At 41.8% G+C, this 14,973-nt stretch overlaps 1 protein-coding gene across 2 annotated transcripts in view; it reads right to left on the reverse strand.

The window, feature by feature from the left end:
- Positions 1-423: 423 nt before the first annotated feature.
- The window catches only part of mta1 (metastasis associated 1), a 55,899-nt gene continuing 41,349 nt past the window's right edge, over positions 424-14,973 (reverse strand). Inside the window, exons 10-18 of one of the 2 annotated variants that reach the window (XM_015969587.3) lie at positions 11,319-11,393; positions 11,005-11,063; positions 9,273-9,412; positions 8,972-9,123; positions 8,062-8,251; positions 7,869-7,958; positions 7,590-7,745; positions 3,513-3,647; positions 424-608 (exon numbers count right to left, since the gene is read on the reverse strand). In XM_015969587.3, coding sequence (XP_015825073.3) covers positions 3,538-3,647; positions 7,590-7,745; positions 7,869-7,958; positions 8,062-8,251; positions 8,972-9,123; positions 9,273-9,412; positions 11,005-11,063; positions 11,319-11,393 — 972 coding nt within the window. In that variant the 3' untranslated portion in view covers positions 424-608; positions 3,513-3,537. Of the gene's footprint in view, positions 609-3,508; positions 3,648-7,589; positions 7,746-7,868; positions 7,959-8,061; positions 8,252-8,971; positions 9,124-9,272; positions 9,413-11,004; positions 11,064-11,318; positions 11,394-14,973 lie in introns of those variants that run through there. The other variant, XM_070546881.1, reaches the window with a different exon arrangement.

A 14,973-nucleotide genomic window follows, 5' to 3' on the forward strand; every position in this document is an offset into this window, starting at 1 on the left:
ATGATCTTTTTTTTAATTACAATATCGAAGCATAGATGCATTAATTGTGAAAAAGGTAGAAAAAACACCAAGTCTTTCTCAATAAGTTAAACCTTTCTGGCCAAACAGCAGAGCTGGCTCATACAACACAAAACATTTTCTGTAAAGCATTCAGATTCAACGAAACTAAAGACAAGTCGAGCTCACGATGCTGAAACGAAAGTGCGAGTCCTTACTGACTTCAGAACAAACAAAACAAAAACAAAGAAAACATAGAAAATCCAAGTGGCTTATGTTACTTTCCTTCCACCCTTTACCACGGGGTTTCACAAGCATTTTCTATGAAACTTCACAAGTTTCCATCGTTTGATCGACATACAAGAAGTTGAATTATAGTTGGTAAAAAATTATAATAACAATGACGATAATTACAAAGACGGTAATAACAAGAGATGTAAGTAATAAACACAGTCCTGTACAGTCAGGCTCATCGAGTGATAAACCACCGCCAAACCATCGGACTCATCTCCAGCAGCTGGAGACTAAAGACGAGTCATCTTCATCTTCCTTCAGCTGCACATGGCTATGGTTCAGTGGAAAATGCCTTTTCCATTTGATTTCTCTTTTCACTGCAAATGGAGCACAAGACAAAGTCACAAACTGTCAAATTATTTATTCACTACACAGAAGTAAAATAAGTTTTGGTCACATGAGGAAACAAAACAAACGTGTAACTCAGTTATTTTTTTTAATGACCTTTACCTTGATATCTTCCAGTTTTCACTTATGTTTTCTCCAGGGGTCTCATTTAACAAACATTGCGTAGAATCCTTACTAAAACCGTACTTCAGCTCAGCAAAAAAATGTACTAGCGCCAAGTAGGTTTGTGATCTATCAAACATGGAGTTCGCACAGCTGCACGCAATCTCCGCTTCATAAATCGGAGACTAACGAGAATGTTTCTCAGCTGCATTTTAGTCGCAGACTGCCCTCACCACGCCCACTTACTGCCATAAATAGTCAATGCAAAGTGCCTTGTGGATCTCATGCATATACATAAGCCGGCTGTTGCAGCGCTCCGCCAATGACATGGCGACTGTAGATCAAGGCAGATCAAGGAAGCGCAATTTCACAGAAGCAGAAATTGAGGTACTTGTGTGTGAGGTGGAGAAATGAAAGAAGTGCTTTTGCTAAACAAATAAGAGAAAATCCCTGGAGTGGCACAGCATTGCTGAAGCCGTCAATGTTGTGAATTCTTCAGAGAGGTCTGTGGTGGATATAAAAAAAAATGGTCCAATCGGGATTCGATCCCCAGACTCCTGGGTGAAAGTCACGTGTGCTAACCAGTCAGCCAAACGGAGATCTCTCCTGTACAAGTAGCCAGGGCGCATGATCAATCGGGTCACAGTGACAGGACGCATACTGTCACAGACACATGACATTCTGTCACAATCTGTCCCCCTGCTGATATTCAGCATTCCGTAATCTGTGCTTCAGGCTGTGAGTCTGCGTGTGCGCATGTGTGTGCACGTGTGGGGGGGTTTGTTCTGTGTGAAAACGAAGCAGTACAAGTGATAATGCTGCATGATTTCATAATTTTACCCTTCTCAGCAGCAGCACTGCAGGTGCTCTCCATGTCCAACATGTGCGTAAGCAAGGTCCTTAGTCAACTTAAAGTTGCGCACATTTTTCCACTAAGTTTTCTTTCATAAATCCCAAAGTTTGCGTGGAAAGTTGCTTACGCAGTTTTCTGACCCTGTTTTGTGTGTAAGCAAGCCTGATAAATGAGGCCCCAGGTCTTAACTGGGGGTTATTTTTGTTTTCAAAAACCTATTTTTTCCATTCTGTTCATCCATTGGAATTTTTTTGTTACCCTTAGTTTGTCCACCTTCCTATATTTTTCACCTACAAACTGACAACATGCTGTAAAGTAGAAGGACTGGACAGAAACTTAGTCAAAATCCAGTTAAAGTCAAACGAGAAAACCATCAGAAACTTGGAGAAACCAGACTGTATGAATAATGGACAGACCCGTCGCACCATCACCTGTGAGCCCATGTGGCTCTTCAACAAACCAAAGAAGTCCAGTTGCCTTTCATTTGAACCCTTTAGGATTACCATGACCTGGATGACTGAGAATCTTCACCAGCACATGTAGCTATGAGCTAGCTGAGCTAACCGAAGCTAATGGAGGTTGGCCAGAAAACTGCGGTTGAGTGTCTCCGCTACCCTTTGTCTTCAGCATGTGCAGCACATGCAGAATTAAACATGTATGTTGGTGACATAAAGAGAGACAGCAATAGGGATGGGCCAACTTCCTGCACCAGTCATCGCTAATCTCTGCTTCACCTCTGATGTCTGCTATGTAATTGAACAGGAAATGTGTAAATGTGTCCATTTCCACCATAAACATGTTGAAATCCACAGAAAATGATGTTTAGATCTGTTGAGAAGACACATTGATCTACTAGCGTTATGATTGCAGTGGATAAACAGAATGGCACTGCCTCCTGTGAACACACATTACTATCTGACTCTCCAAAGCTAAGCTGAGAAGTGCTCACGCCTGCTTCCAGATGCCAGTGAGGATTCTGTTAGCCTTGCAAGGTTTCATACGATTTGGTGAAAACAGTTTTACACTCAAGTGTTTCTAGTATCAATTTTCCAGTTTTCTTTCTGTATTTGACTCAGTTTATATGTCTTGTCAGCTCCACGAGAGAGAAACGCACACAAACTGGCGGAAACGTTTTGCTCTCGGACTTCTCCGTCTCCTGGAGAGTGCTGCGAAGCAATTCCCCGCCAGAACAACGGAGGGCGTAGCGCTGTTCTGTGGTATCCGGTCCACGATAGTACATTTACTATTGTGTTTATTGTGTTTTTGCATTTCAGAGACTTTTTAACAGACTAATGTGTCCCTCATTCTCCTCCACCTCTTCATGTGCTCGCCCCCTCTAAACCCACGTTCCCCTTCAGTCCCATCCACGAATAAAACGTTTGCTGCGTATTTCTTTACTCCTACAGTCACGGGTGAATAAAATGTTCATATTTTTAGTTTTTCCGTGAGGTTTTCTTCAAGCTGCTCCGTATCTGTTGCTAGATATCTTCGGCTCTCTCTATGTTTTTGAGGGTGCATGGGCGGCGCTGTTGACAAAAGCGGTGTCCAGACCAATCACAAGCTTGCATTCTTTGTCTCATTTGACGGATGTTTATAAGTGGGCTTGACTTCATCCGTCCTTGCGAGCCTGCTGGAGAGGCCTTGTGAGGATGGATAATGACGTTGTGTGTCTCCGTACCGACTCATATGCATAAACTAGGCATTAGTCTGGTTTATGTTTTATGTCCATTAAACTGGAACAAACTCCCCTTTTTCTGGCAGAGCACATCTTTATATGTTCCTTTAAACCACCTCTTAGAAGGTAATAAACCTTCTGCTTTCATAAACTTTAATTCCTACTTATTATGTTATCATACTGGATGAGTATTTATAAAGGAAAATGGACCACACAGAAACCAGTCAGACCCACCAGTCTCACCTCAGTGGCGCTGGCTCCTACAGACTCAGTCCAGCTCATGAACTTCATCCTGCAGTGAGGCTGAGGGCCGTCCTGCATCTCCAACGCGTTTGGCCATGATGTCCCACTGTGGAGTCAATGCTTTGGATTTGGTACCTAAAAACAAAACGGAGCAGGAGACTTGATGCAGCTGAACACCCAAACAATAACTCACAAGCCCCCTGGTGGTTCCAAGTGAGAACAACTCTTTTGTTATCAGAAACAAAAAATAACAGGAATAAATAAAAGTTTGGAGTGTCCCTAAAGACAGACGCAGAACTTTTCAGCATCTTTAGACATGTCCTCCTATCTGTCTGTGATCTAGGCGTTGGTTTAAGGAGAAGATGTTGATCTCTAAAAGGCATCAGGAGGCGCAGAGAGAAATCTCTCTTCAGAGCTGGAACTGTAGACATGCACATGGATCCTTGTGATTAATAATAATAATAATAATACATCAGACTTATATAGAGCTTTTAAGGACACTTAAAGACGCTTACATGCACTCTCACATTCACACACTGCCGGTGATGGTAATCTGCTACGTAGCCACAGCCCTGGGGAGGTCTGACAGAGACGAGGCTGCCTTTTGGCGCCGTCGGCTCCTCTGACCACCACCAACACAGGCAAGTTGAGTGAAGTGCCTTGCCCAAGGACACAACAGCAGAATACCCCTGGTGGGCGCTGGAATGGAACCCATGACCCTCCGATCATGAGGAAACCTGCTCTACCTCCTGAGCTACTGCTGCCCCTTTAGACATGTAAATAAACATAGTTCTATGAATAATAACAATGCAATAACAAACAACACATGTTCCTATTCCAGCACACACTCCGCTAACGTAAGTAGATCCCTTTGATCTGCTAAATCATTGGAATTTTGTTTTTCATCACATTTAGCTTGTAAATGATTTAAAATATCTTCTACTTCATTTATTTTATAAGAAATATTTTGTTGGATTGTTTGGAAAAAGAATCATAACACAACATAACAATTGAAAGGTTTTGTACTGTTTTAAATACATTTTGACTGGGAAATGCTCTTTAAATGGCTTCTATAGTTTTAGATGTATTCACAAAATTGCCAAACACCAGAGGTGGAAAGTAACAAATTACATTTACTCACGTTACTGTAATTGAGTAGCTTTTTTTGTGTTTATACTTTTTAAGTCATTTTTAAAAGCTGTACTTTTACTTGAGTATGTTTTTTAAAAAGAATTGTATTCACTACATTTTAAATCATAACCGTTACTAAGTAAAAACAAATTATAGGCTTAATAAATTAAAAACATTGCATGTAGCAGCGTCGGAACAGAAAGAGACGCCTGCATGAGCACCGCGTCTAAACCGTGGGGGTGTGGGTGTACACTTTGCTCAAAAACATCAGTTCAGCCCCTGTGATCCACTCGCTCTCTCCCTCCTCTCGTAGGTTGGAACCCGCACCTTCGCGCACCGGTGTTACGTCATCAGAATTCTGCTCGGTTCGGTAGCTGGACTCGGTTCCGTGTTTGAAATGTGTTTCCCCAACCGCTCCGCACAGTAGTGGCAAAATAACGTTTAGCGCTCATAACAAACGGATTCTCAGAGCTTTGCTCATAAAACAGAAGACCTGCAGGCCTCTGAGTTAAAACATCCTGACACTGTTCAGGTGTAAACGTTGTGCTCCATCTCTGTGTTTGAACTCAGAATATGCTCCTTGATGCCACAGATATGTGATGATTTAGCTTGTTTCTTTATTTTACTCCAGAATAAGAGATTAAATTATTACAAAAGCAGTTCAATGTAGTTAAATTAGTCATTGAAATGATTCTAACATGCTGCAGTGTGTGTGTGTGTGTGTGTGTGTGTGTGTGTGTGTTACACATTTAGGATTGCATAAGACAGCATGGTTTCATCAAATCCATGCATCTTATTTCTTGGCTGAAGTAATGGTGAACAAAATAACTTGTATTTCATAAATAATGACGTCTCTGCAGTATTTATGATAATTATCTTATATTGGACTTTTCTTTGGTCTGGGAGGTGTACCATATCATGATACAAGCCTTTTAAAACATGTTAAAGTGTTACAAGAGGAGATAAATGCATGAATTTAAAGTTCATGTTTGGAGACCAACCTTCACAGTTTGGAGGCTCACGCTGGTGAGGAGACACCGTTAGTTCTAGTAACACCTGGGCTCCCAAGGCCTGCTCTGACAGGATGGACGTTACGGGACCCTTAAGCCGGGCGTACACTGTGCGACTTTTTCACTCGCAGCGTTCAGCTTCAGCTCAAACTGTACGACTTCCTCGCAGGGCAGATCTCACGAGTCGTGTGCTCACACTGTACGACCCTGTTCTCGCATGCGACCTGACTGCTCACACTGTACGTCTGGTAGCAACACGTCGGCCCTAAAAATGTGCTAAAAATAGCAGTTTTTACTCAACACGTCAGACTTTTTTGTCTTGCCTGTTGTCCTTCGGGAGTGCTGCAGGAGGACACACAGGGATTTATGGGGGTTGGATGAGGAAAACGAAATAAAGAGAGTAAATCTGTGTTTTGTGATCAGTTTAATTTGACATGAACACGACAAACACGCTTTCTTGACAATCTCTGTGAGTAAAAAAAACGTGTAGAAACAAAAACGAACAGCGTGTGTTATTAGGGAAATAGCGAGCGACCGGCCGGCGTTGATGCAGGATTGCGCGCGCATGCGCCGTGAGCGGTTCTGATACTTTTTGGATCGTAGCTGCTCGCAGCGCCGCTTCAACAGTGCGATACCCTCACGAGGGACGAGCGAAATATTAAACACACCAGAAGTCCCTGCGACCTCACGACTGCTGATCGGCGGCTGGTCACGTGGTGTTAATCGCCTCTCGTAACCCCCTGTACACTACACGACCGCTCGGCGCAAAACTCGCCCCGATGTCGTGGCTTCTCGCACGACTGGAAAATCGGCTCAAAAAAGTGAAAAAGTCGCACAGTGTACGCCCAGCTTTAAGGATTCCAGTTGGATGATTGGAGGATTATTTAGGAGGATTGGAATGAACAAACCGATTTCAGTGGTGAAGGGTTAAATGAGTGAGTGAACCCACTACCAAGGATGAACTCTAACTTTAAAAATCAGCTGCTCTAAATAAGCATGAAGGTCAGAGAGGAGCTCTAGGATGGACATAGATAAAGGAACTGTAATGTAGAGGTAAAGTAGGGCAGGGCCAACGTTAGCGGCTGTCATACAGTCCATTTGAAATGTTCGAATTTTATTTAGCTTGTTATGTTATGTGACAGGTTAGAGCACAGTCTCATGTTACTTTTGTCATGAGAACATTGAGATACCTCACATGCTGATGGGAGCTAAAAAAAACTCTTTATTTTTTCAAAATAAAGATTTTTAAACACAAATCCTAATACAAATACAATCCTAGAAAAACCTCGTCCAATCAATGTGCACGTCCCGTTCTCACTGATTGGATAGAAACCCTTCCATCAAACAGTGAGTGTGTGTACGTGACACGAGCGTGTTGTGAACTGGTGTTGTGATTTTGCACCGATGTAGCCATCTTCACGCTGACAAAAATGTAACCAAGTAACTTTTACTTTGAGTACATTTTATTTACGATACTTTTTACTTGTACTTGAGTAAAAAATTATCCAAGTATTGGTACTCGTACTTAAGTAGGAAATTTTAGTACTCTTTCCATCCCTCCCTCAGGGAACCCAGCCATCTTCATCTTTCCCTTGCTGCCATGTTACCATGACAACAGTCTTCAGCTAAAGCAGCAAGGGTGCTCCAATCTCCTCCTCTCCATCTTTCTCCAACACATCCTCACCTTTTCTCTCTCTACCCTGTCTCATTTCAGAGGGAAAGTGGGACAAAAGCTCAAATAAAAACTTGATTCACGTTCAAGTTTCCACATTTAAGCATTAAGTTAAGAATTATGAAAATACCTTTAATTATGGCATGAATAAAACTTAAGTTTCTCCAGTCAGCATTAAGTGAAGTAATTTAGATTATTTCGGGACATATTAGCAAACATAACGAGTGCGGTAGAGCTGTAACAGGAGCTCTCTGTTCCACTGACCATCCAGTCCGTTGTGCTGCTCATAGGTGCGTTTGCCTAGGATGGTGGGGGAGCCGTTGTTGAGGATGGGGGACGGCTTTATGGGCATCAAGCTGCCTGTGGAGATGGAGCATCCTCGGGTCAGGGGTACGGGCTTGGGTGGACGGGGATGTGCTTCTGTAAAGTTAGACAAACGATTTCATCTTGCTGATTAGACTAAATCTGTCCAAATCAGCAAATAAAAATCACTTGATAATAAAAAGCACCTCCAGATTCACCAGGTGCGTGGTTTCTTCTTACCTAAGTACCGGACCACAGACTCCAGAGGTTTACGCTCCATGGGTTTTTGTTGCAGAGTCTTTTTTGGCTTATCTGGTAACCGCAGGGCACCTAGCGACAGTCAGTGATAAAATACAGTAAGTGATCAGATATCGGCTTAAGTGTCATTGAATATAGCGTTAACTACTGAACAAGAGCGTGGCGGGCCTCCTACATTCTGCTTTGATGGCTACTGTGTTGACTAGGAGGTAGGGGTGCCGGGCCAAGTATCGGGGCCGGATGACGTCCTGGCAGAGGCGGCGAGCCAGGCGTGTCAGACCGGTGGTCTGCAGGAAAAACGCCTGTCGAGTTTTTACAGCAAACTTTGGGCTGCCGCTGTGTCGAAGGGTAAGGCCGTGGGGGATCTGAAAGTACAGTTTAAGATGGATTCAAGTTTTCCTCCAATGTTTCACAAGAGTAAATGTATCAGTAGAGAAAGGTTAGTGATCAGAGCTGCATAACATATCACAGGTGTGTCTTTACTACAAAAATGTCCAAAAGTCTATTAACCAAGACAATATTAACCACTCATCTGTCTGTCTGTCTGTCTGTCTGCTCAGCCTAAATGAGTACACCCCATTTAAAAAGCCCAAATTTAATCAGCAGTTCAATGAAGAAAAAGACAATTTCCAGAATTTTCACAAGGCTGGGCTTTATTGAACACGTGCTTAACTCCATTAAATGAAATTAAGGTTAATAATATAACTTAGATCACAAAATCAACCTGTCTGCTGGACACCTCTTAGATGAATTATTAGGCTCACCTGTGGTTGAATGCCTGTTAGTTTGGATTTTGTAGTCTTAAGTGTGGCTTTTCTCCCAAGACTATAATTGGGGTGTACTCATTTTTGAAACACGGGCTTGAATAGATTTGTGAGGAAAATCACTTTTTATGTTTGCAATCAATGGCCCACATTTGTGGGAGTACTTGTTATCTCATAAATGTTGATTCTGAAACTATAGGTTTTCTGACAAATGTAGTGGGGTGAACTCAGGTATGTATCTATACAGATACACATATAATATTATAGATGCAAAAACAGCTGTGATTAACAATTTGACACAAAACAGCAGTTATCTTGTACCGTGCTGCTGCGGTTGGGTCCTGGCCTCTCACCGTCCAACCTCGTGGGCATCTTTAACCCTCCATACTTCTTCCAGTAGGTCCAGCATGAAGCACAGAGACGGCACTGCATGTTGGGAGGGCCCCATGAATACCACTGGTATGAGCTGCTAGCTGCAAACACACAATTACACTTGTGAGGTCAAACAGCAGAAAGAAAAGAAAACATTCATAAGAGCTTGAACACAAGCGTGTATGGTGTTAAAACTGCAGGGAGGTAGTAAGTATTCTACAGCAAGTGTAACATGACACGAAAGACTTACTGTAGCAGCTTTCACAGGCCCGGCCCAGGCCCGGGGTCTGACCTGCTGGGCCCGGCGGTACCGAGTTCCCTCCGCCCGCTGTTCCATTTAAAAGAGTGGGCTTTACATTGTTGCTCAGCTGGTTGGGGTTTGGCTTGTTACTGGGAGGACACGAACAGGGAACGAGTTAGAAAGCTAAATGGACCACAGGTCTACTCCGTGTGCATTCATGTAACCGCTGAAGAAGGTGGACTTTTCTCCCCACCTAAACAAAATCAGCTGTTCAGGATCTTCAGGTAGAAAACTGGAGTGTCAATCCCCAGAGGGTGAAGAAACATTTCATGGTGCTAATGGGGCTTATTTAGGCACCAATGTAAACAAATTAACCTCTAGAAGCTGCTTGTCTAAATACTGGTTTTCTGTTATAATAATAATAATAAGTAAAAAAGTGACACTTGGCTGTTTATCATGTTTACAGTTTGTAGTGATGCTATTAATGTTGAAAACACAGCATCAAAACGGCCTGTTCTTTGTGGTTTTGCTGACAAACGGAGATACATTTTGAGTCATGTTTCAAAGAGTTGTTTACAAATAAATCACATTGTTTTTAGAGGAAAAAGTTGTATTTTATGTGTAGGTATTCAAAATGTTGCATTTATTCAGGGTTATCCTATATATGGCATAGTATACATGTTTGGTGAAATTTGATTTTTTTTTACGTAAAATACACCGGCAAAAATATGATTAGTAAAAATTCACCTGAGGAGACCCCCAGGTGGCGACCCAAGCCAAAGTAATCGCCACTCCATCGTTACGTCATTTTTGCTGATTAAAATTCTGAAGGTGAATTTTTGTGGATGAACATTTTGGTAGTGTAACTTAAGTAAAGGAAATTTAAATACATCCTTTCACTGAATAAAAGCTAAATACCATAAACTGAGGTTGTATTCTTCCATGATCCTAACGTCAGAATCAACTCCCAAGTGCTTGGGGAACAGCTAAGAGTCACAACCATGCTGTTAAACAGGAGTTTTACTGATCTACTGAAAGTTATCATGATTTATTATAACTTGTACGGTAGAATCTCAAAATGAGTGGCCATACAATGGATTCCTTAATGATGATCTCGTGCATGAAGCCAAAAATGAAAGCAAAACCATCTTAGTGGCCTAGTGGTAGAGTGTCAGCTCTGGAACTGGGAGACCAGGGTTCAAATCCTGGTCAGGTCATACCAAAGACTTTGGAAAAATGGGACCTAATCCCGCCTCGATTGACACTCCAAAAGTGGGATTGGGAGATTAAACCACCAAATGCTTCCCGAGCGCGGCCATGTCTGCAGCTCACCACTCCCCACGGGGATGGGTCAAATGCAGAGAACAAATTTCACACACACACACACACACACACACACACACACACACACACACACACACACACACACACACACACACACACACACACACACACACACACACACACACCAGTGTGTGTGATAACTAGTAGGACTTTTAACTTTAAAATAGCATTTTTGCTCTTATTTCTACACATTTTTGTTGTTCCATCTTTGTGCAAAAACTGCAAAATCAAAAAGATTCTGCACGAACTACTTTTATTTATTAGCAGATAGAAGTAGAAACAGTATGAAATATACATATTTTCTAATAGGTAGTTTATGTATTTTGAACTGAAATCAAAGAAATTGGTCAAAGTAAACCCAGTTTGCACAAAATGTGATGAGAGAAGAACAACTCACTAGTTGGGGATGTAGACCTGCTTCAGTTTGCTCTCGGCTTCAGCAGCTTTTAACCGTTTCTGAAGCAGAAACAGGCGGAGGAGGAAGAAGAGCAGAGAGACGGAATGATGGGATTAAGCCTAATCGTCACCAGCAGTGTGAGGATTACATCAATATCGTTCTTTAACATTTAAATGTAAAAGTTCTCGTTAATTTCAACAAACTAATTAGCATCATTTTAAATTAGCTGTGTTGTTTTACCGAAGTTTTGCATGAAACTGAGTAAATGTGTTCAGATCAGAATAAAATAAAACTAATCAAGCGTTACAACTTACCTGCTGAACATATCTGTCTGTGGTCTTCCACATGTAGTAATACTCAATTATACTCGTCAGTGACTTCCAGGGCAACTAGAAGAAGCGATAGAAAATGGTAGATTTTGAACCTGCAGGTCACAATTGCACACGTCAGCGAGAAAATCTTCATAAAAAAATTAAATTTGACTGAAAATAGCTGATGAACTAATATGTCCTAAAAATAATATTTAATATTTTATTTCCACTAAGGTCGATGTATCAAATCACAGCGTTTCTCTCTCTTTTAGAACATTTGAGCGTAAATGCTTCCATAAACTCTCACGAGAAGAAAACAGACATTTATTTATCGCGAGTTGAATCAGGATCCCTCTGAGATGTTCAGAGACTGAAGGTGTGAGTAAGCAGAAGCCCCACCCATCATGGTGCTGGAGTCCCGTTGTCTCAGAAAAAGTCTGAGGAGAAGCAGGATGAGCAGTAGTGACAGCATCTGGCCACCAGGTAGCAGAGTGAAAACAGCTCCATGTGTCTGCAGCACTTTTCATCTCTGGCAGGTAGCACTTCAGAGCATGAGGAGCTCCAGGGTCTAATGTTCACTTTTTACATATGAAGTGAAGCAGCAGCTCTGGACTACAGTTGTTTTTACGACTAATCAGCTAAAGTCCAAAATATCTCTTTAATCTGGAGTGATCTGCCAACAGGAGCAAAAACTATGACTAACGGTTTCTCAACTACATTTGTGGACATCCAGCCGCCTCCTCCTGCCCTCCTTAAATAGTTTAACAAACGTTTTTGAATGAAAACATTTCAGGAACCAAAATGCTGTAGCAGGATGTTCCTTGGCAGCTCAGCATAAAAGGATAAAAAAAACTAACTCGTGCTTTCAGTATAAATATGATACAAATGCAGCTTTAATCAGCTTTTCAGTTATTTCTTTGAATAATTGCATTGGGATTCAAAAAGAGAATGACTAATAGTGCCTGTAATAGTTTTTGATTTATTAGATCACTTTCTGTAAAAAAAAAAAACATCCCATAAATAATTAAATATCTATGCTCTTTTTACAAGTTTTATATATTTCTTCTTTCTTATTAGGGCTGCACGATATTAGGAAAACCTGCAAACATTTTTGTGTTCGATAACATTGATTAATATTGCGATGACGATATTACTTGCGATAAATAAAAACTTAACTCAGGAAGAAAATTAATCAAAAATAAAAAATCATCAAAATGAGAAAAGCTAAAGGGAAGGAAAGGGAAAAAGAAAATGAACAAGAAAAGGCAATCCGTGGATCCCAGGAAAAGCAGATTCAGCAAAAAGAGCTGAACAAAGCTATCTCAGGTGTTTGCTAACCATCTAAATGAAGTGCCGTCCACCTCGGGGGCGGGCATCTAAGCTATGAGAACCCACACATTTGGCCAAATGGGTGAAGAGCTCTGTTTGATTTGTTAAAAAAAACATCATGTTTCCGTTTGATTGACAGAATGCATTATGTGTAGCAAACATTTGAGCTGACCATTCATTGCGATATTTATCTGTTCTTTGCAATATGCATATTGTGCATGGTGATATCGCGATAACGATATATTTACGATATATTGTGCAGCCCTATTTCTTATATAAACAAAATCTCTTTACAGTCTATTTTTATGGAACAGATGAAAAGATCCGACTTTAACTCCAGAAAAACGTCAGGGCCCTCATTTATCAACCACACTTACACACAGATCTGTGCGTATGAACTAGAGCCCTGCACGGGCCTAAAATCTGAGCCCGTGTCCGGCCCGGCCCGAGGGGGTGGAGCCCCAGCCCGACCCAGCCCGAAAAGGTTTTCAGGATTCTCTGGCCCGACCCGAGCCCGACCTTTTTTTAACCAACTAAATGAAAACAAAGTGCGTCAATCCTGACCAATGTGTTAAAAGACATGCAGGATCCGATCAATTTGTTTTTCCCTCATTTATCGTCACGGAGATGATGGCGCACTGGCTCTGGTGGTAATCAAGTTACATTTTATCTCTTTCCAACAATTTTCACAAGAAAACAGAACAGTTAAAAGCAGGGCTTGTGTTGACCGGATAGTTCCCGTATTTGACCGTTTATTTTGACGGACAAAGAATAGAAAGAATTACCCCGACGCATGCAGACGAACTGACATTTTATTCGTTACGCACATTGCAGATGTAGCTAAAAGATTCCCATCTGAACATCTGAGCTGCTCAGCGCAGCTCGCTGTCAGCGCATATGTGCACAGCAAGCTGAAGTTGTGGAGATTGGCTTGGAGCGCATCGCAGAACCAGAGCGCATGCGGGAAGATTCCTCCAACTGAAGCGAGTGCTTTCCAAACCCTGTCGCTCAGAGAGACTTGTCACTTAGAAAATGTTCCCTGATTATGAAACTTTGGCTGAATAGTGCTTGTTCCTGTCTCCAATGTGGCGACACATCCATGAGCCGTCTGAGGAGAAGCCCAGAATCTGACATCTTCAGCTCAGAATGCGCCGATATGATTACGCATAAGCGTGACGCGTCAACCCGGTCTCACAGTAAGACCGGGTTGGGCCTGTTCAGGTTTACACAGACAATCTTTACATAGAATTGACTTACAGATATAAAATTAATTCAGTAAAATATAAAGCATTTCATTTAAATATCCATTCATTATTTTACAAGCACAGAGAGGAGCTGGGGAGAGGGAAGTCTGGGCCTCTCAGCTTAGGCTGCTGCTCCCGCGACCCGACTCTGGATAAGTGGCTGAAATCCGACGGACGAATAGATGGATATTATAATGTTTTATTTTATTTTCTGTTCTTGTGAATTGTCTCGTGATTTGTACCTTGAGAGGCGCTATAATAAAAGATTGTTTCTTCTTATTATCATTACTATTTATGTTGGAGGATCTACAGCGTGTGCACTCAGAGGGAATGTGTCCACCATGAGCACACAGCTGATTCCTGATGGAGATCCTTCTGGAACTATGCTGTGATTTGGGACACTTTGTGGAGTGACAGATAAACCACACAAATTCAATTCTTGTCCATATTCTATTTCACCCCCCAGAACCTCCTCTGCTCCTTGATCATACAAAAGTTGCCATGATAACCAGAATAAATGACGGCTCAGAAGAGACTACTAAACAATTTATCATAATTAATTTATTTATTTTTTCCTGACGGGGACCTCTCCTTTGTCCCGACCGTGTTTATAACCTCTGGAACTTCTTTGGTTCCTTTGCACTTTGGCAGCCAGTGTCTCGACCTCGTTAGTGAAGTTTTTTCTGTAAAGACCCGTAAAGAACCCAGGGAATCCCCTCACGTGCCGAGGACGTGGTGTGACTAAATGTGGTTAATTGAGGGTGACTCTGTATGTAATTGACGATGAACGGACACGAGCACCTGCGTACACACAGGTGGAATTTATCATCAGATGGCTGCGGAGGAACGTGCGCACGAGTGGACACCGTACGTTTCCTAAATCAGGATTTTGACTGTTTGTACGAACATTCTAAATTTAGTTCATAGGAAGGAATATTTCTACGAAGGTTGAGTTCTGATTTGTTTCTCAGAACTATCTTTTCGAAAGTTCCTGTAACAGCCGCAGCTTTATTTCGGTGAAATGAGACTTGGATTGTAAAGGTTGCAGACCGCCAATCCATAAGATCAAATCCATCTCAAACACG

The sequence above is a fragment of the Nothobranchius furzeri genome, chromosome 18 (assembly GCF_043380555.1).
Source record: "Nothobranchius furzeri strain GRZ-AD chromosome 18, NfurGRZ-RIMD1, whole genome shotgun sequence".
Taxonomy (NCBI): Eukaryota; Metazoa; Chordata; class Actinopteri; order Cyprinodontiformes; family Nothobranchiidae; genus Nothobranchius; species Nothobranchius furzeri.